The sequence below is a fragment of the Penicillium soppii genome (genome assembly GCF_028829465.1).
Source record: "Penicillium soppii strain IBT 18220 chromosome Unknown utg000006l, whole genome shotgun sequence".
Lineage (NCBI taxonomy): Eukaryota > Fungi > Ascomycota > Eurotiomycetes > Eurotiales > Aspergillaceae > Penicillium > Penicillium soppii.
This window is the reverse complement of record NW_026643236.1, coordinates 2,897,844-2,917,328: the sequence shown is the minus strand read 5'-3', so window position 1 is coordinate 2,917,328 and position 19,485 is coordinate 2,897,844. Positions and strand designations below refer to the sequence as shown.

Sequence of the window (19,485 nt, the reverse complement as noted above, 5' to 3'; positions counted from 1 at the left end):
GTGATCGTCCAATTCAATTCCGATTGAGAACAGACATTCTTTGAAGAGGTAGTAAACTATTCACTACATTTCCTAGCTAGTGGCACAACACCCAGCGAAGTCAACAAAACTATCGAGCACTACCACCGACTTTAGGCATTCATGAAAAACTTCCAGGTAGCATCGGGAGCAAGAGAACTCTGAACACCCAAAGGCGCACCAACATGTCCCCCATCATATGCAATAAACGAAACCGGCTTGGAGCACCCGCGGAAGTCCGTTCGGACTGAACTGCCACTTCCCGGCCACGGCTTGCTGATAGTTGCTGGCTGACACTTGTTGTTTCCAACAAACTTATTTGCCAGATTCACACCTCCGTCGAAGGGCAGCACCGAATCGCTGATTCCATGGATCCCCAAATAAGCAATAGGGTCATTACCTCCCTCACATCCACTAATCACACCACCACTCAACACGCTCACAGCCTTGAACTCCTTCGCCCGCGAACAGGCAAGTGCGTAGCTCATCCCACCGCCCCAACTGAAGCCCGTCGCGAAGCGAGAGCTCGGGTCCACACAAAGTCCACTCTCAACTTCTTTGATGATAGCATCGATGAGGGCCACATCTTCGCCGTTGTTGTTGGCCCAGCCGGCGTTCTTACCGTTAGGAGCCACCAGGATCGCGCTCCCCTGCGCTCGGCTTTCGAGGCCGTACCAAGGTTGGATGCTATCGCCGTTGACGACGGAGTACATGTTGCCACCTCTCCAGTGAAGGGCAAAGACAAGGTGATGTGGTTTGTTTGAGTCATAGTTATCAGGGACTTTGAGGATGTACTCTCGGCCATTGATCTTGTGGACACCATTGGCAAGAGCGGGGGTTTTGCCGCAGCCTGAAGATGAAGCGGCGTTGACTGAGCCAAGGAGGCCCAAGGTCAAGATAGTAGAGAGCAGCATCTTGTATTGACGGAAGAACGATATGATAGATGAAGGAATTGTGGTGGACTGGAGGTAGAGTAGATCGGGCTTCATGGGCATTTATATAGTGCTTGGTGAGGTTCAAGCTTGGACAGCTAACATGGTCACCGAAATTTTGCCCCAAATAGCAACGGACCCCTGGATGATCATTCTTCGAATGGTTAGAAGTCCGTTTCCACACTCCTCATCCACGGCGGGTGTCTTTCCAGATACAGCAACAAGCCTGGTCGAGCCGTAGCCGGGTAAATGCCGTGCAGTGACTGAGGATCATGGTTAAAAGTGATATTGACTGGACAAACCCATTGCTGAGACACGGGCGGGATATGTTGACGTTGTTTCTTTCGGTCGGAGAAATGCCAAGAGGAGATGCAATATACTTTTCAGGGTCCAGATCAGCGCCCTGCACAAAGTGGAGCAAAAAATTGGAGCACATGTAACCAAAGCTCCAGTCAAAGGTTTTGAATAGACAGCCATGTCCTAACTTCTGAATGTCTGTATGCCTATTGGTGGGCATGTGCACCTAATCAGGCTATATTTCAGCATACGCTGTAACAGACGTTATGGTTAAAACCTTAGTCAACGGAGCCAAGACCTTGGGTTTTCAGCCTATTTGTCATGTCGCTTCTTAGTACATGAAACCCTGCAAGAGATTGAGTTGCCAAGCGTATACCGGCAAGTGGTAGGCATTCTTCCTGCCGAAGTGTATTTAGATCTGATCCAAAAACATTTTGGGCGTCAAATGTCTGTCTCTTCTTGCAAGCTATGACCTCCTGTCATGTTTCATGTTATCGGTTCAGAATATGCAGTTCCGTGGCCAAACGTCGTGTGACTAACTTTTGGCAAGTAGGCTTAAAAACAAGACAAGAGATAGTAAAACCGTGCGTGAGCCGAATAAAACGTGAAGCGACAGGGCCTTCAAAAACAGCGTCAAACCCCACGCCTAGTTTTAGCCTTGTTGTCAGACAAAGTAGTCTCAACACATGCACTCTTCTCTAGGCTAGCCCTAGACTAGCAACGGTTGAAAGGGTTCCTGTCATGCGCATTCAGCAAGTTGAGCATAGACATTACTTTACCCGTGACGCTGAGTTTTGTTTTTTTGGTTACGGGGGAGCAGTTTCAAAACTTCGTAGGCCGTGTATCTTCATGTCGAAAATGTTCAGGCTCTCAAGACCGGGAGAGCAAAGGCATGATCAGTGAGCTTGCGATGCCAGTTATGTGTCTGAGACGGAGTTTGCTTGATCTCGTCTCTCCCTCCATACTTTCTCGGGAAGATGGATTCAAAAATAAATATCACGCTCTTTGGTTTCTGTATTCACAAAACCACGGTTTAGTGAGCCAAAGACTACACATAATCGTATTTTTTTCGTCGTCACCCAGACCTACAACGTAGTGTAGCTGGAGTATTGACAGACCCACATCACTCACGTGCTGTTGGTTGTTGCCCTAGACAACCAACCCTGGAAGGTCAACACATCTTTGACCTATCGATCGTTCGAAACAACGCGATCTCCCATGTACATTATATTGATGTTTGTTGTATATTTAACCTAGATTCTTGATAGAGATTTACCCCTCTCTCCCCCGCGTTGAAGTCGATCCCTTGATTAACTTCACCGCTTCTCTGCACATTCCTGAACACAGACCAAAAACGTTTGGGAATACAATACCCATTATTGATCTCATTGCTTTCCAAGGTTATCTCTCCTTCTCCTTTGAAATACTCGGCATTATGGCTGGCTTTCTCGATGAAGCATTGGCTCTCACCTCATCAAGATCGACCCCAAGACGACGTGAAATAGTATGCATTTTCCCCGATAACTGCCCTGATTTCACTAGTTTCATGGATTGTTCCCTCCCTATGAAGACGTCTGTCCGAAGTACCATTCAAACCCCTCGAGCAGATACGAGGATCAAAAGCCCCAAAGCACAAGCTGCTCGACCTCGGACAACAAAGTCGTTAGCATCTACTCGAAAAGCTCCTCTTCGGCAAAACTCCAACCCTCCCCAGCCTGGAGCCATTATGTTCGATATCCCTGGTAGAGGAAGTGGCAAGGAGAATATCCCACCTGGAATGTCTGGCAATTTCAGCGTGAAGAGCAAACCGATTGGTCTTTCACCCGTATGTCGAACGACTCATCAAACCGAACGAAAGAATGCTTCCGCAAAAAGCTCCCAGATGAGACCCAGAAATACACGCGAAAAGCCAGCAATCCGAACCGCGATTGGTGAAGTCCGAGGGAATAATTCCATTGTCCCGAAACCACGACTGCAGACTTCAGTCGCCCCCCAAAGCCAAGCCTCAAGTTGGACAGATGTGCGAGCTTTCCTGCAATCAAATCGAGATTTCCAAAGCAGTTATATCGCAACTACTGTGATAGAACTTGTCCGCCAGTACTGGATGTTCAAAGGGAATATTGAGTGCAAGAGGCGACCGGGACGAAGCGCATTGATTTGTGAGTCAAATGGCATGTTTCAGCTCGTCTGCAGGGTGGGTCGTTTAGAGTAATTGCTGACTTTAAGTTGCTAGCTTTTTTTAAAGGCCCTTGCGCTCCTTCCACCAGTCTGACCATTGAGTCTGCCGCTCCAGCCCCAACTGCCCTTTCTTCATGGGTCCTCCACACGCCTAGACATGAGCAGTTTGCTGTGGTCATCCAGCGAGCGTGGCGCTCCTACATGGAACATCTAAAAGAGAGCCAGTCCGCCATGGCCGCCAATGTCAGAATCAAATGGGCGACGGGGGTGATCGCTCGTTGGTGGTGTAGGGTCAGATCCAGTCAAAAGCGACAGAAGACGCCCAGACGCAAGCCTGCTGCTCGGCGATCCGCTGGTCATCAAAGCCGCGGCCGCGTGGGCATACGCCGGCTCTGAAGACCCATTTTTCTTCTTTCATTTCTCTACTTCATTTCTCTTGTTTCTATTTAGTGATACCCTTACAAGTTTTCATTCTTCACCATTCAGATCCCTACATCGTTTTATCAACACCTGTGTGGGCAATCATTGCGGCAAATGAAGCTTTGAGATGAAAGTATTGGCTTCGTATGTTCATTGATGCCCAGTGTAGAAGACTTATTTCATTGTGCAATTATAGATGAACCAATGTATTTGATGACACAACAAAGCCAATAGCCTGGGGTAAGTGAGGTGTGATTATAATGCGGACCGAACTACCTGAACGAAGGTCCCGGCGTACACGGCCAGATATGATCCATCGAACCAAAAAGTCGGTATCTCGGCGTCTCGGGCTCCGACAAGTGGCTTACACCCCCTGTGCTTGACTGATCCACCGATCCCTGTTGAAGAAACGATGCGGCTAAACGACAGAATCTACTTCGCGATCCTGGCATCGCGCTAACCGCATTGGGTAATATCGTCGGAATCCGAGATGGGCAGCTCCTTTTCAAGACAAAGCAGGCAGGCAGAACGCGAAGATTCGTCTGTCGGGCTCCTGTCGCGTCCGATGAGGCACTTAACTCCGTCTGGTCCATGATTTATTATCTCTTCTTCTTGCTGTGCCTTGGACCTTTTCGATATTGTGTTCCCGTCTTCAATTCAAACCGAGTATAGAATTTTGATAATTTTCATCGATTGATCTTGGTCAACAGCATGTTTGGAAAGGAGAATGATATGGAGAAGGACATGTCCACTGTGACAATTCCTACCTCTTACTCAAGTGACGAAGCCAAGAATAATGCCTTGGACAGCAGCAGCAGCGGTCATGAAAGTGACTCTGTTGAGAAAGTGGAGGATGACTATCCCAAGGGATTGCGGCTGTTTTTCATTGTGATCGCGTTGGTTATCAGCATGTTTCTACTTTCGCTTGATATGGTACGTTTTCCTGTACTTCCAACCAGAAACCTAATGCTAAGCTTCGGGTCATATTAGACCATCATCGCCACAGCCATCCCACGTATCACCGACCAGTTTCATAGCACTGGAGACATCGCTTGGTATGGTTCCGCCTTTTTCATGACCCTGGGAGGATTCCAGTCAATGTGGGGAAAGATCTACAAGTTCTTCTCGCTGAAGATTTCATTCCTTGCCGCCATCATCATATTTGAAGTTGGCTCTCTGATCTGCGGAGTTGCGCCTAGCTCGAACGCTCTGATTGTCGGACGTGCTATTGCAGGCGTGGGAGCTGCTGGCTGCTCATCCGGAGCATACACCATTCTCGGATACGCAGCAGAGCCCGCCAAACGGCCGATGTTCACCGGCATCATTGGAGCATCCTATGGCATCGCATCTGTCATTGGTCCTTTGATCGGCGGCGCTTTCAGTGGTAGTGTCTCTTGGAGATGGTGCTTCTACATTAACCTGCCTATTGGCGGTGTATCAGCCTTCATAATCCTCTTCTTTTTCCAGAACCCAGCTGCCGCCAAGCCAATCGACATTCCCTTCCGCGAGAAGCTGCTACAGATGGACCCTCTTGGTGTAGCTATGGTTATGGGCGGTATCATCTGTTACATTTTGGCCCTGCAGTATGGTGGACAGACACACTCTTGGAGCTCATCTCTCGTCATCGGACTTTTAGTCGGATTCGTCGTCATCTTCGCTGCCTTCGGAGTATGGGAGTTCATGCAGGGGGATCGCGCTATGGTACCTGGTCGGTTGATCAAGCAACGCACGAACCTCGTTTCTTGTGTATATTGGTTCTTCTTCGGTGGTGGTTACTACATCCTGATCTACTACCTCCCCATCTACTTCCAGAGTATTGATGATGTCAGTCCAGTGCAGTCTGGTGTGCGAAACTTACCTTTGATCCTCGCTGTGATGGTGGCAACCATTGCTTCCGGCGGTGCTATCACTGCCACCGGTCTGGCAACTCCTATCCAAGTCGTGGGCAGTCTATTTGCTGTTGTTGCTACAGGCCTGCTCTATACTCTGGATATTGGCAGTCCAAGTGGCAAGTGGATCGGTTTCCAGATCTTGGCTGGTATTGGCTACGGTCTCGCTTTCCAAATTCCCATGATTGTGGGACAAGCCACAGCGAGTGCCGGGGATCTGCCAGAAGTTACTGCCATCATTCTTTGTGAGTTTCTATCACCACACTCTCTCATCACTTACGCAAAGCTAACCGTGGGATCTAGTCTTCCAAACCGTCGGTGCCGCCATGGCTGTCTCCGCCGCGCAATCTGCCTTCTTCAACCAGATGCTCATCAAAATCACCACATCTGCTCCATCGGTCGACCGGACCTTGCTTATGATGGTGGGTGCCACAGATCTCCGAGCAAACTTCACAGCGGAGCAAATGCCTGGCGTGTTGATTGCCTACATGAGCGGCCTGAAGACAGTATTTGCCTTGGCAATCGCTGTAACTGGAGTTGCATTATTGATCACAGCACTTGCTTCAAAGTGGCAGAGACTGGACACCGAAGCTATCAAGAACGGAGGAGCTGCGGCATAAAGACTCTTAGAAAGGATTTATATCGACGTCCTCTGATGGGTTGATGTAGATAGTCTCGGCGTGCAGGCTATCTTGATTCTTGCTGATGAGTATACGAGTCTGTTTGTGTCCAACTTTTTGGAAATCATGAGTGAAGATGTTAATTGCTATAATACCAAGCTTCAATCTGAAGCGCAAAAATGAAGAACGCCACATATGCTGTGGAAACAACCTTTAAACTTATTTCAACTAATAAATTAGGGTCCGCATAACGTATTTAACTACCGAGCCGCCATAACCCCCGAGTCGCCACCCCAGCCTAACCCATTGAATTTAAATGCATTTATCTCAACCAAAACGCCATCAATTTTATTCAACTAAGAAATGGTCTATCTGGGCATGTCTCTCTCCTATGCCCTGGCAACCTGCATATTCCACACCCCCTGGGGGCCGCGTCCGCGGTCGAATAGCCGGTTCCCCCGCTATGTGAGGGCCAGGGGGAGGTGGTTCAATTACTCCCTCTGCCTGCATATTTAATGTTGAGGTATCTAAAACTGAGAGGCCCTCGGCCGAGGGTATATACCTTCGAGAACTAGTCCGCTTCTGCTTCTTTTTCTCGTTTTCGGCTCGTAACCCGCGTACTTCTTTCTCCAGAAAAGCACTCGATTGCATCTGAATTTGGCAGGCCTTTAGAACATGGTTTATCGCATTATTAAGTGGGCTCGGAGGACTCCGGGATCTCGTATGAAGCAATGCTTTGATTGATGTAGCCTGCTTTAGTAATTGTGTACAGTTCGAAGGCGTTTTTGGTTCCCACTCGCTCTCTTGACTTGAGAGGGGGGTCGGGGTTCGAAGGCGAATACTGAGCTTTGTAATTACTCGATCAGGTGAAAAAGGTACTAGACCAGCTGCTCCGAAGCTATTGATAATAGTATCGGATTTGAATGTCTCGGAGCGGGCGGAAGGGTAGGCTTCGAGGAAATCAAGTTTGTCGATATGGTTACTCCCATTCCGCATTTTGGTTTCAACAAGCCGACCGTACGAACGTTTTAGCACCGCAAAACAACCAATATCGAGCGGCTGTAAAAGGTGGGATGAGTGCGGAGGCATGCAGATTGGGATAATGTCGTTTTCTTCGCAGATCTTATCGAAGTTCGGGGTTAAATGACTTCCGTGGCCATCGAGTATTAAAAGTCGATATCGACCCTTTACCCTTAAAGAAGTCGATGGAATGAAAAGCTTTTTAAGCCATCGAAGTCCAATTTCATCAGACGTCCATCCATTCGGACTAATCTCAAATCGCCAGTCATCGGGAAGGTTATCGAACCATCCCTCAATATAGATTCTACCTTTAAAAATCACAGTCGGAGGAAGTACCCATCCCGAAGCATTTATACACTCAATCGTAGTTACCCACTCGCGATTTCCAGGCTGTAGAAGCGATCGCCGACCATAGTATTCACTCCTTGTAATAACCCTCGCGGTTGACGTTAATCCCATCGCGAAACCAGTCTCGTCGAAGTTATAAACGTCGTCGGGGTTGATCCCATATTGGATAATAGTTTGTTGGACGAGAGTAAACCACTCCCCGATGATTTTTGGATCTTCGCATTTTGCACGCTCATAATTATAGCGCCTCGAGAATCTACTCGATAATTCGGGATGCCTTTTCACATACTTTGTAACCCAATTCTCACCGACCGAAGGAGCCGGGGTTATTCCGCGTGATTCGAGTAAAAGATTCGCCATTTCTCGAACTGCAGAAGGCCGAGGGGCTGATCCGCGAGCATCCATAGAGAGTATCCAATTTTGAAGGGAATCTTCTTCAATCTCTGTGAGTTTATGTGAATTTGCGCGTACAATTCTTCGCTCGGTGCGGCCGGAGATACGATCGCGTAAAGTGGAACGTGGTACATTGAAAGTGCGAGCAGCGAGAGAAACAGTAGCGATATCTTGTTTCTTAAGAGCTTGTATTGCTAATAAGATCCTACCCTCCTGCTCTACTGAATTTCGAGAGGTTTGGGGGCGAATTGGTGGCATAGTGGATGGTTGAATTAATTAAGTGCTAATTCATGGACATGTTTTAGATTATGTGGCGACTCGGGGGTTATGGCGGCTCGGTGGTTAAATACGTTAGAGTTCAATGTCCTGTCGAGTATAATGAACACGCGCTGACCTCAAAATCCAACCTATTAAAGCCATAAATTTGATCATTAACCACAAAATATCTATTTTCGATTGAGGAGTATATTCTATCATCACTAAATAGCTCCATATACTGGTATGATAAAAAATTGGGTGAGCGATAAGCCCAATTCGTGGGCTACGGAGATTGCCGTTATAGTATTGGGCAGCCCAACCAACAAAAATGACAACGTCCAAAATTCCAAGCATGATGCACAAAGCATTTTTGTTTACAATAATGCATCATCCAATAACCAATAGCCTAAATCTTATTCTTGGAATACTCAAGGTCCCGGAATCCGTCAAACACCTGGGCATGTAGTTGATTAACTCTCCGAGTCTTCCTAATCGGGAAGTATAACTCCCCGATTAACTCCAAACAGCCATATATTTCTCGAAAAACATCGCCAGTTCTTCTTCTATCATTCCACCATTAAGTACGCAAGTCTCTTCACAGGGCGTGATTACCGCCCAAAAAGCCAACCATGTCTTTCTCACCAATCCCCTCCTACCTCCTCGGTGGAGTCTTCCTGGCCTTCGGCCTTCTTCCATTCTTCAGCGCCGAAAAGGACTACGAAGCCTTCGGCCTCCCTCTCGAACAAGAAAACGAGACAAAGGGCGCATCGAAATCTGACCACAACTCGTCTCTTCTGCAAACCCAAAAGCAGATCAACGGCTCTGTTTCTCCTCTGGCCTATGCCCGCGGTATTCGCGATGCAACCTATGGCTTGACTTATCTTCTTCTCCAGGCTCAGGGCCAGGAGATTGCGCTCACTACTTTCACCGCAATTGTTAGTATCACCGCTGTTGCTGATGCGCTGATTGTGGCGCGTTTTGGGGGTGAGAGTCGACGGGGAAAGATTTGGGGGCATCTTGTGACTGGTATCATGTTGGGAGGCTGGGCCTGGTGGAGAGTTTGAATTGGAACTGGAAACAGAGCCGAACTGGGTTAAAGATGTGGATTGCATGAACGATTGGAATTTGATTTGATGAATGACATATTCTGAGATAATGGATATTGAGCAACCGAATATTTCTTAGCGGGAACTATGAACTATGGATGCGACGTATCTGATGCTCAATGTGTTGTTTGCAGCGACTGTGAGAATCAACTTCTCGGATGTGATGTGATGACAGTGATTCTGGGCAAGGGTATATAAGTTAGAATATTATATACCCCAGTAAGCGCCCAGATTCTTAAAGAGCAAGCCATAAATGTCTGCTCGTGTATGTATGCTTCGTTAGCGTTAGGTAAATGAAGGCCCAGATCTTACGGCTTTTCCTAAGCAGTGACGAGATCCGCCTTGGCTGCATGAACCTCCTTCAGCAAGTGGGTCACCAGCTGGTCATGTGCGACCCCTGGGAGCCCAGTCGACTGGGACTCGGGCTCGGCTTCGAATCCCGACATCGCTTTGGGGTGCGGGTTCCTGGTCTCCCGAATTCGGGCCGAAAGAGTCTCGACCAGGCGTTGCATGTGCCGCAATTCACCTAAAGTGACTTGCGTCTGAATGGTCAGCCCCAGCGCCTGGTCGTCAACCGAATGATCTCCGATCGTAACAGGTTGGTGAACCACTTTCTCTAACGAGGTGTCCTCGTCGAGTGCGCTATTCGCGCCATGGCGGCCCAAGAAGCAGGTGCGGATCATCGCACGATACCACGCGATTAGCTTGGAACAGATGATTGCCAGCATTAGCTGATTTTGGGGGCGGAGAGCACAAGCACACTGTAGCATGCGACAGACTGACATGCCCGCGTCCTTGTTGCATTTGAGGACTGATCCAGACATGCGTGGTTGCTCAGGTCCACTGGTGTCATGACTGCCACAGCAGCTGGGGCCGGGCCGGCGCGATAGACAACTGTTTTGACGGATGTGAAGTGACCGGAGGGATTGTGTTGCAGTTATCATGCAAGGAGGGCGTTGTTGTGCAATACAGGAGGCTGCTGCGGTTGGAGGCGGTGGTGTTGGAAATGGGGTGAGTATCGACTCTGGAACGGCGAAGGGTGGGGTGGAGAGCGGCTGAGCGGGGATTCGATCGGAAAAATAGTCGGGAAGCGTGGAGCAATCAAGCATGGGCTCATCGTGGTCGTTGAATGCGTGAGATTCTGGACCAGCTGCAGGAACGGAGCAGAGATCTGGCCTAGCGCTAATAGGGAGCGAGGATGTAGATATAAAGGGATCCAGGTACAGATCGGCATCAAGATCAACATTTAGGTCGAGATCTAAGTCGTTGAGACATGATCCTGCGAACAATGATGTGTTGGACTCTGCAGACTGATCAAACAGATCGTCATGGGCTGTACATTGAGGGAAAAGGGATCGCCAGTCGTCGGTCCCATGTGGCAAAGGAAAAGACATGGGATCTTTAAGGAAATCCGGATCGGTTGGATCCAAGGCTTCCATTGTACGGTCGGTGTTACCAGATCCCCTTTGAGAAAACCCCGCGGCTTGGCTGAGCCGCCAAGAAGAGCCAGGGGGACGGGGTTCTTTGGGGGGTAGTAGGTGATGGGTACAAGTGCAAGAAACAAGACAGGGTTTCTCCATCGCGAAACAAAGAAAACCAGGCTAACTCTATAAAAGTCTTGGCATAGACTACAAAGAAAATTCCACACTCGAAGGGAATACACAGGCCACTTATATCGTAAGGATTATTGCTTGAAAAGCAATTGGAATGAGCGTCATTCAGGAGAAAAACAGCATAAAAAATAAACTAAAACCATGTCGAGTTTCAGCCGAAGCTGGACCGTGGGGCCGTTTCCCGGTTATGAGCGCAAGATCCCCAGATTTACGCTAATAATGCATAATAAAGGGTTGTACTCCGTACATCAAACAGATTTCCTCTTCGGACAATTACGATCGACTACTTTTTCTTTCTGGCCTTGCTGGCGTATTTCGAATCGTGCTATTAATTGGACCAATAATACAAAGTTGACTGAATGTTCCACTGCAACATCGGCCCCGCTACGCTCGATATAGACTAGAGCCTCAATTTGTCGCTAAAACTATCCACATTCACCAAATCTACTCTGTAGATAGGTACATCCACCGAGATGCAGAGTGCTAGTGTGAAATTTGTTGACGATTAGCTAAATTATCACGAAAGACATTCTACATGCCAACATCGGTTAGAAAATCAAGCCTAGGCGGTGGAGTTGATATTGGTTTGTGCTTACTGAAAATCTTAGTTGCTTCATGAAAGCCCCCAATGGTTATCTGCTCCGAATTAAGTCAGCCACCGGGATACTGTGCTACTATTGCGCTTGGCCATCGTTGGGCAAGATACACCTGCATATTTGTGAAGCAAATGTAAGCCTTGACCACCTTGGCACAGTTCCTGCCTACATACAGATTGGGAAATGGGTAATGTGCCGAGTGCAGGGATTCCCAAGATTCATATTTCCATTTCCCAATTGATCGACCTACAACAAAATTTCAGTGTAGTATACGTCGTACCTGCTCAGCCTTCCAGATTATATAGAGGTTGCAAACTGGACAATAACCTCACATTCCACGCAATCTAGGACGCAATTTCTCGAAACCCCACTTTACTTAACATGCTCAAATGCAACGACGGACAATTCGCCAATTGCCTACATATGGATCATGTGGATTAGGCGTCTCGTTTAGTTTTACAATCGCGGGAGATTGTCGCTTTCCGTGACCCACTGTGTCCAGGCAAGTTGTCAATAGGACGCGTTTGATTTTGAAATTAATACATATGTGTACCTGTCAAATTTTTGTTTGAGAAGATGAGATCGAGGCTCTATTTATCATTACTTAGCTCGACTTGTATTTGCGTTCTATAAGTGAAATGAAAATGAAATGGAATTGAGACCGTGGATGCTGACCTGAGAGTGGAACCTCTAACCAACTATAGTTTAGCGCTTATTTTTAGCTCAGGCTTAGCGTCAACCTTGGAACGGGAACCTGGGAAAGTTTCAACGAGGTTCGCCCACTTCATTTGTTTATATCTGTCCTATTGTCATATCGGAATAAGTCTAGACAAATATCCACACTACCTCACTCGCATCCTCGTACTTTTAGTCCTCTGAAAGAGGGGCAGAAGTGGGCTGGAAAATGACCACGAGGCTAGCCAATAATGCTAGATAAATGGCTGAAAGGAAAAATTCTCTTTCTTTAAACCACTTGATAACCATTGACGCCATGGATCGCAACCGTATCCAGTCCTCGCGCTCCTCTAAAACTACTTCTCCACCTCTCACGTCACAAACGCAAAAGCTCAAAGATTCCTGCGACAAGTGTTCTTCATCTAAAGTGCGCTGCACGAAAGAAAAGCCATCTTGCGCTCGGTGCGATAAGCTTGGATATACATGCTTTTACAGCCCAGCAAGACGGGTTGGCCGACCTTATCGGTCAAAAGAACCATCCTCCGAGGAGAAAGATAACGAGGAGTCGGACCGAGCTTCTACAAAAAATACACCGACGACTCGCTTTGTAGATGAGAGTGTAAGAATATACTCCCGCTTCAATGCAGCCACCTCAGTCGATGCCAGCCTCAACAGCACAAGCTCGGCTTCTGTTATCCAAAACAATTTCAACCCATCAGAGTCAAATCCGGCAAAGCATCGTGACATTGACCCTGACTGCGTGCTAGTTGCTTTGGACTTATTTGCGGATCTGGAGGTTCCAGCAGAACAATTGAGACGAGCATCGCCCGTTGACTCGGCTCTGCTCAACGCAACCGCTCAAACAATCACATCAGCCTTTCGCCAGCTCTCCACTATTTTGATTTGTCCTTGTTCTGAGCGGGCGGAGGTTGGCATGCTAGTTTCTGCGATGTGTATGTCCATCATTGATATGCATGTTATGACGATTGCCAAATTTGCTCGAGATCAGCCGCCCCCTGCGGTTCTTGACCAAACAGCGCCTTGGGAAAGTCCTGGTGTTGGGCCTCATAGGTCACCTGAGCATGAAGCTACGGCTATGCGAGTGTTGGGCGAGCTTTCTAAAGTGGCCAAGTTGATTCTTCAATTCACGGAGCGATACAATGATGGGAATGGAAGCTTGAATAGAAGCAACGGTAGAAAGAATGGGTCAGAATTGCCGGCAGGGTTTTTGCCATCAATGGCTACATTTTTGCGAGAGAGATTGCAGCAGATCACCAATGATACAACTTATTGGCTTGGGTAGACTCGCTTCTTGGTCTCGCTTTTTGATGGGAGTTTGGTTACGATATTGTCATTAGCAAAAAAACAGTGTTTCAAAGGAGTTTTATATACGCAAACGAATTATAATGCACGATACTATGTTCTCTTTATACAATTAGCAATACTCTTTCAGCCAATTCTTGAACTCCTTCACAGTAGGACACTCCAAAAACAAAGAGCTCTTGACTTCCAGTCCCAATTCACTGCGGAATTTCTCCGACAAGACAAGAGACATGAGTGAGTCGACACCAAGCTCCGCAAAAGAGGATTCATCGGTTAGATGAGAGATTGGATACCCCGCCTCTTGAGCAATCAATTTGACGCAGTCGGTAATAATAGAAGGTTCATCATTCGTCGCAGTGGAGGCGCTAGATGGTGCTGGTGGCGGCACTGTTATCATTGTTGCTTCTGGGACAGGAGCGGGAGAAATCTTAGATTTAGACTTTTCAACCGCCAGACGCATGGCTGACCGAGGGACGGATGGAGATGCAGGCTGGAGTGCACATGCTTTTTCGGGTGAAGCATTCCTACCAGTAGCAGCAGCATGAGCATTGAATAAAGTGCCCATAACAGCCCTCGGCATGCGCCTAAACTTGATCTCACCCAGCATTCCCACGATCTGCTCCCCACGAAGCACGTACAAATCTCCGAGGAAAGTGTTCGGATCGCTTTCATCAGGGACCATGCGAACATAACTTTGGTACTTAACGCCAGCCTCGAACTTCTCAATGCAACGCAAGTCGGTCCATCCGGGCGTCAGGTACACGAATTCCTTCGTATTTGTCGCGTCGCTTCCATTCATAACAAATCCAGCCAATTGGAAGAGACTGTCGATCCAGTGGGGTGGAGTGTGCCATTCCCCGTGTTTATCCGCTGATAGGACGATCTCCGCACAGGCCTCATACTGATTTAGCACAACGGACTGCATCCCTTGGTAGCGCGGGCTGTAGTCCACGATATTGCGGAACAGGTTGTAAATCATACTTGTTGAAAGTCGATTGGCTGTTCCTGTTGAGGCCATTTTCTGCAGAGAGTTGATGCGAGAGTTTAGGAGGTGGCTTTGACGGTGCCATTCCTTTTTCCACCTGGTGGAGCTCTCGTAAATGATTGTTGCAGTAGCAAACGATTCTTTCGATCGTTGGCCATCGGTGGACAGGTTGTACCACGCAATCTCTGCGGTGGAGGTGGCTCGATCAAGGGTCGCTTCGATGTGGAGAAGCTGGGGTCCGACAGCTTCTTGTTTGATCTTTTGGGCGTGTTGGACGCTCATATTCGTGACATTCATTAGAGGGTCTTCTTTCGAAGAAGAATCTTTTTTGTACAGGTATGAGCCTAGTGTCAAGGCCATGTCTGTCCAAATTGACTGTTCCGAACGGGTCAGTATGGTTAATATTCGTTGAAAAGGCAGAATAAAACTCACAGCAGTAACTACTCCAACACCATTAATAGTGTGACCAAGAACGGCATCCAAAATATCAGACCTTTTCACATCAGTGACAGCGACGACCTCAACATTTGAATCAGAAATCTTCTGCGAAACAATTTGTTGCACAGACGCACTGTTGAGAGGCTGCCCAGTTGGTCTTGCTTTCTGTCCTCCGTTAGGAATAGCCTTGTCGAGAGCCCATGTCCCTTCGTACTGAATCCAGTGGTTTTTGTCATTCCACTGATATGCGCTCAGCCTCAAGACGTTGTATGCGTGTTCGTTTGGCTTGAAATATTCATTCCAACACACAGGGAGTCCTTCACAGTGCATCTTCGCCATGGTCCTGGTCAAGGTGACATTATTGTCTTCACTTCGACGCAAGGACTCGACAACATTTGCGCCCGAGTCATGGGCTCGGACAAAAGAGGCTGACAATGGGTGTGGGCCAATCTCCAGCCAAACCGACTTTTCGGTAATTCCAAGCTCGCGGGCGGCATCAAGGGCGCCAATATAATTGACCTTTTCGCGAGATGCTCGGGAAAGGTACCTTGCGTCCACTGTGTTGCTGTCGAAAACGCATTTCGCAAGCAGCGGCGAGATGATGGGCAGCTGAGGTGGGTGGAACGTGATGTGCTTGGCGATGTTCTCAAATTCCTCAAGAATAGGATCAATCTGAGCAGAGTGGAACGCATATGGGAGATCCAGTTGCATGCATTTGATGTCGCTGGCCTCCAAGACTGATTGAATGGCCTCGATCTCCTCTCGCATGCCACTAATGACAGTCGAGTTGTGATCGTTCAGGCATGAAACCTCATAAGCGTAAACATGATCGCCCGCGAGTTTTTGAATCATATCAATGCCTGAACGAACAGACAGCATGACATGGCTTCCAGGCTTACAGGTAGCTACCAAGAGCTCTGCGCGTCGGCCAACAAGATAAATTGCATCTGCGGCTGATATAACTCCTGCAGCGACCAATGCAGCATATTCGCCTAGACTGTGGCCAATGACGATGGAAGGTCGAATACCCAGCAGCTCCCAGAATTTGACCAGTGCGATTTCAAGCACCAAAATCGTGAGCTGGGTAACTATTGAAGAAACATCATGACTTTCCTGCTTGTCTTCAATTGCTGGAACAACACGCGGGAAACCCAGATGCTGGCATAACCGATCTAGCTGAATGACATGGTCACGGAAGAATGGGAAATCCCTAAACAGCTGGGCACCCATCCCTTGATAAAAAGCACCTTGTCCCGTAAAAGCAAAAGCAACGGTGGGGGCCGTGACTGGAATGGGCCGTAAGCTGTCGACTCCTTCCGTAGACGACTCTAGGAAGCTTCGGAGTTGGGCTTTGCTCGTGATAGATGTTGCAATGCGGGTTCCATGGTGCATCCGACGAGCACATGTTGTGTAGGATAAATCTCCGAGACTTACTTCAGGGTGAACATCCATGAACTTGAGAAGAGCCTTGATATTCTTCCGAAGCGACACCTTACTTTTGGCAGAAAGGGCAATTGCATATGCAGTTTGGGATTTCGCAGCAATCACGGGCTTGCGGGGTGCATCTTCGAGCAATATTGTGGTATTTCCACCATGAGCACCGAAGCTGTTGACAATAGCATAACGCTTCTTGTTCTCTGGTCTTGGCCATGCGGTTCTGTCCATTACCAAGCCTGCATTCCGATCTTGCATATTCTGCATGACCACGGGGTTTATCTCTGTTCTGATACCAACATGGCGAGGAATCTCCTGTTTCTCAAACGCGAGTAAAACCTTGATCAAAGAGGTAATACCGGCGGCTGCTTCTCCGTGTCCAATGTTGGACTTGACAGCGCCAAGTTTGAGTTTTTCACGTCGTGCCGGGGTTAGAGGAGCAAAGATGTCGGCGACAGACTCAGATTCAACAGCATCGCCTGCCTGAGTTCCTGTTCCATGCAGTTCCACATAGCTGACATCCAAGGGACTGACCCCAGCAGCCTGCATAACTTGTCGATAGTTGTCTCTCTGGGCACCAGCGTGAGGGTGGGTGATGGACACAGCTTCGCACGAATGATTAGTTGCACCGGCCACAATTGTCGCGATTATAGGATCATTGTCGGCCACTGCATCCTCCAGACGCTTGATGACAACCGATCCAACGCCATCGGATCGGCAGTAGCCATCTGCTTCCTTATCCCAGACTTTGCACTGGCCAGTTTTGGACAGAAAGTGGCCTTTTGACAGCATGCAATAGATATCCGAGTTTGTTATGATATTCAGCCCGCCAGCTACTACCATGTCTGATTCACCCGCCCAGATAGATGAGCATGCTGCATTCACAGCTGCCAAGCCGCTTGAACAAGCAGTGTCAAGGTTGAAGCTGGGACCGCCGAAGTTAAAAAAATAGTTGATTCTTCCATTTCCAAAAGCACGCTCTCCACCGGGGATTCCATATGTGCCAATCTTTTGGCCTGCATTTGATTCTCGATAATCGTCACTGGCTTGTCCGTAGAAAGTGCCCACACGCTTTCTACATGTTGACGGTGTTCGATCTGGAACATACCCCGCCATCTCCAGAGCCTCGTAGGCAGTCACAAGTGCGAGACGTTGCATGGGATCAGTTTGATCCGCCTGTTATATGGCATGTTAATCAAAATTTGCAAGTCATCGACAAGGTTACATACCTCACGTGGTGACATATTGAAAAATCCGCTATCAAATAAACCAGGTTGCTCAATGAAGTTTCCAAAGGGAGTTTGAGTTGTGTTGTCGGATTTTCCAGTGGGATCGTAGTGAGTCTCCAGGTCGAATCGATCTTCTGGTACCGTCGTGCAGGTATTGCGGCCGTCCATAAGAAGCTTCCAGAAAAGCTCTGTATCGTTTGCTCCACCGGGAAGACGACAAGCCATTCCTACAATTGCCAACTTTGGTGATGAGGCCGACGATGATGCGACAAAAATATCTTCTTTATGCGACCAACTCATCAAATCGTGCTTTTTGACCACAACCCCCGGTAGGTTGGTCTCCAAATTTGCGAGAATTTGGTCGGACACAATCGATCGATGAAAGAGGGAGACTTCACACTCTAGGGTCTGTGAATTTGACAAGCCTAAGGTTATACCCGAGCTGAGTCTGTCGGGAAACAAAGGCTCAGTCAAGGCTTCTGTGCAGATAAGCTCATACAGGCGAGCGGCATCGCTGGCGGGAAAAGCATGTCCCGAATTTGGCGATAAAAGTGGGATATAGACAGGACGAGAGTAGTCTTGTGCAACTCTACAGCCTGTCAGGATAGCGGTCACATCTTCGCGGTTGTATATATGAGAAACATGACAGAGACCACCATAAATGGGAAGAGAGGAGTGCTTTGCACTTCGCAGACTTGGCGAACGACGGAATAAATCCTCAAGACGGGATGGAGGGCCGGTCACCCCAACAGAATTTGAGTCCGCGTGGCTGATACATACACGACCAAGATCGGAATTGTGCTTCAAAGGTCAGCGTATTCAATGAAATCTGGCAAGGATTTACAAGCTTACTGTTTCGGTGTTATAGGTGTCTAACGCGTCTTGCACCTTTTCTGCTGTAAGGCCCGCCACCACATATGCCCAGCTTTTTCGAGACCCATCGGGAATCTGAGGCTCAAGCATTTGAGACATTTGCCCAACATGTAAGCCAAATCGAAATGCCACGCGAACACTTTCCGCACCCGTGTAAGCCAGCTCAAACAAGGACGATGCTGTGGCTGCGGCTGCGGCTGCGAACAATCCTATGCTCATACCAGCGAGAGTTATCTCGCCGGAGGTGGCTAGCTCGTAATGAATATTCTGAGCTTCATAGTGTCTAACAATGCATAGTTAGCTTTGATTGGACTCGGCCTATCAAGGAGGAATTATAAATCAAACGAACCCAATGAACATTGCTAGCTCGAGCACACAAAGCAAGGCTCCTTCCCAAGCACCTCCAATGGGTGTCTTGCGAAGCTCATCCAAGTTCGTTGCCAATGTCATGACAGACTTGAATGGTGGCAAGGTATGTTGCAACTGGCGGGGAAGCTTTAGCACCTCCTCCCTAAGAACAACTGTACATTCGGCGAGAAATCCGGCGAGAAGAGGTAGCCTTCTTTCTCGGCTATGTCTTTGAAGGGACCCAAAGAGGTCTGTAAGGCTTTCAACTGGAAATTCATGACTGAACAAGATCAGGCGAGGCGACGAAATCATCTCGCCTGAGGATTGAGATGGTGTGTCCATATTGCTATGGATGAAAATGGACTGATCCCTAAGCAAAACAGATAATCCAATATGGTGCGTCCGAATCACTATCAATCTCCACTTATTATATAGATATTTTTTTCCCGCGCACGTACTATCTCGGGCAATCCACCACAATGCCTATGATTC

The 19,485-nt window shown here is 48.1% G+C and overlaps 7 protein-coding genes across 7 annotated transcripts; 4 read left to right on the top strand and 3 right to left on the bottom strand.

Moving 5' to 3' along the window:
- Positions 1 to 131: 131 nt before the first annotated feature.
- Positions 132 to 1,007, bottom strand: N7529_008477 (CE1 family esterase; the record flags this gene model as incomplete). The annotated part of the gene is made up of 1 exon (XM_057244004.1): positions 132 to 1,007. One exon carries the CDS (start codon positions 1,005 to 1,007, stop codon positions 132 to 134), a length of 876 nt encoding a protein of 291 aa, XP_057095542.1.
- A 1,675-nt stretch (positions 1,008 to 2,682) lies between these two features.
- sha1 (putative calmodulin-binding protein Sha1) lies at positions 2,683 to 3,821 on the top strand (the record flags this gene model as incomplete). The annotated part of the gene is made up of 2 exons (XM_057244003.1): positions 2,683 to 3,406; positions 3,481 to 3,821. 2 exons carry the CDS (start codon positions 2,683 to 2,685, stop codon positions 3,819 to 3,821), a joined length of 1,065 nt encoding a protein of 354 aa, XP_057095541.1.
- Positions 3,822 to 4,556: 735 nt separating this feature from the next.
- N7529_008475 (MDR family MFS transporter) lies at positions 4,557 to 6,354 on the top strand (the record flags this gene model as incomplete). The annotated part of the gene is made up of 3 exons (XM_057244002.1): positions 4,557 to 4,778; positions 4,836 to 5,979; positions 6,038 to 6,354. 3 exons carry the CDS (start codon positions 4,557 to 4,559, stop codon positions 6,352 to 6,354), a joined length of 1,683 nt encoding a protein of 560 aa, XP_057095540.1.
- Positions 6,355 to 9,002: 2,648 nt separating this feature from the next.
- Positions 9,003 to 9,437, top strand: N7529_008474 (DUF4267 domain-containing protein; the record flags this gene model as incomplete). The annotated part of the gene is made up of 1 exon (XM_057244001.1): positions 9,003 to 9,437. The coding sequence occupies one exon, from the start codon at positions 9,003 to 9,005 to the stop codon at positions 9,435 to 9,437; it is 435 nt and encodes a 144-aa protein (XP_057095539.1).
- A 362-nt stretch (positions 9,438 to 9,799) lies between these two features.
- Positions 9,800 to 10,918, bottom strand: N7529_008473 (uncharacterized protein; the record flags this gene model as incomplete). The annotated part of the gene is made up of 1 exon (XM_057244000.1): positions 9,800 to 10,918. One exon carries the CDS (start codon positions 10,916 to 10,918, stop codon positions 9,800 to 9,802), a length of 1,119 nt encoding a protein of 372 aa, XP_057095538.1.
- Positions 10,919 to 12,679: 1,761 nt separating this feature from the next.
- On the top strand, positions 12,680 to 13,666 carry N7529_008472 (Zn(II)2Cys6 transcription factor; the record flags this gene model as incomplete). The annotated part of the gene is made up of 1 exon (XM_057243999.1): positions 12,680 to 13,666. One exon carries the CDS (start codon positions 12,680 to 12,682, stop codon positions 13,664 to 13,666), a length of 987 nt encoding a protein of 328 aa, XP_057095537.1.
- A 132-nt stretch (positions 13,667 to 13,798) lies between these two features.
- On the bottom strand, positions 13,799 to 19,335 carry nscA (non-reducing polyketide synthase nscA; the record flags this gene model as incomplete). The annotated part of the gene is made up of 4 exons (XM_057243998.1): positions 13,799 to 17,719; positions 17,773 to 18,573; positions 18,625 to 18,928; positions 18,995 to 19,335. 4 exons carry the CDS (start codon positions 19,333 to 19,335, stop codon positions 13,799 to 13,801), a joined length of 5,367 nt encoding a protein of 1,788 aa, XP_057095536.1.
- Positions 19,336 to 19,485: the final 150 nt, after the last annotated feature.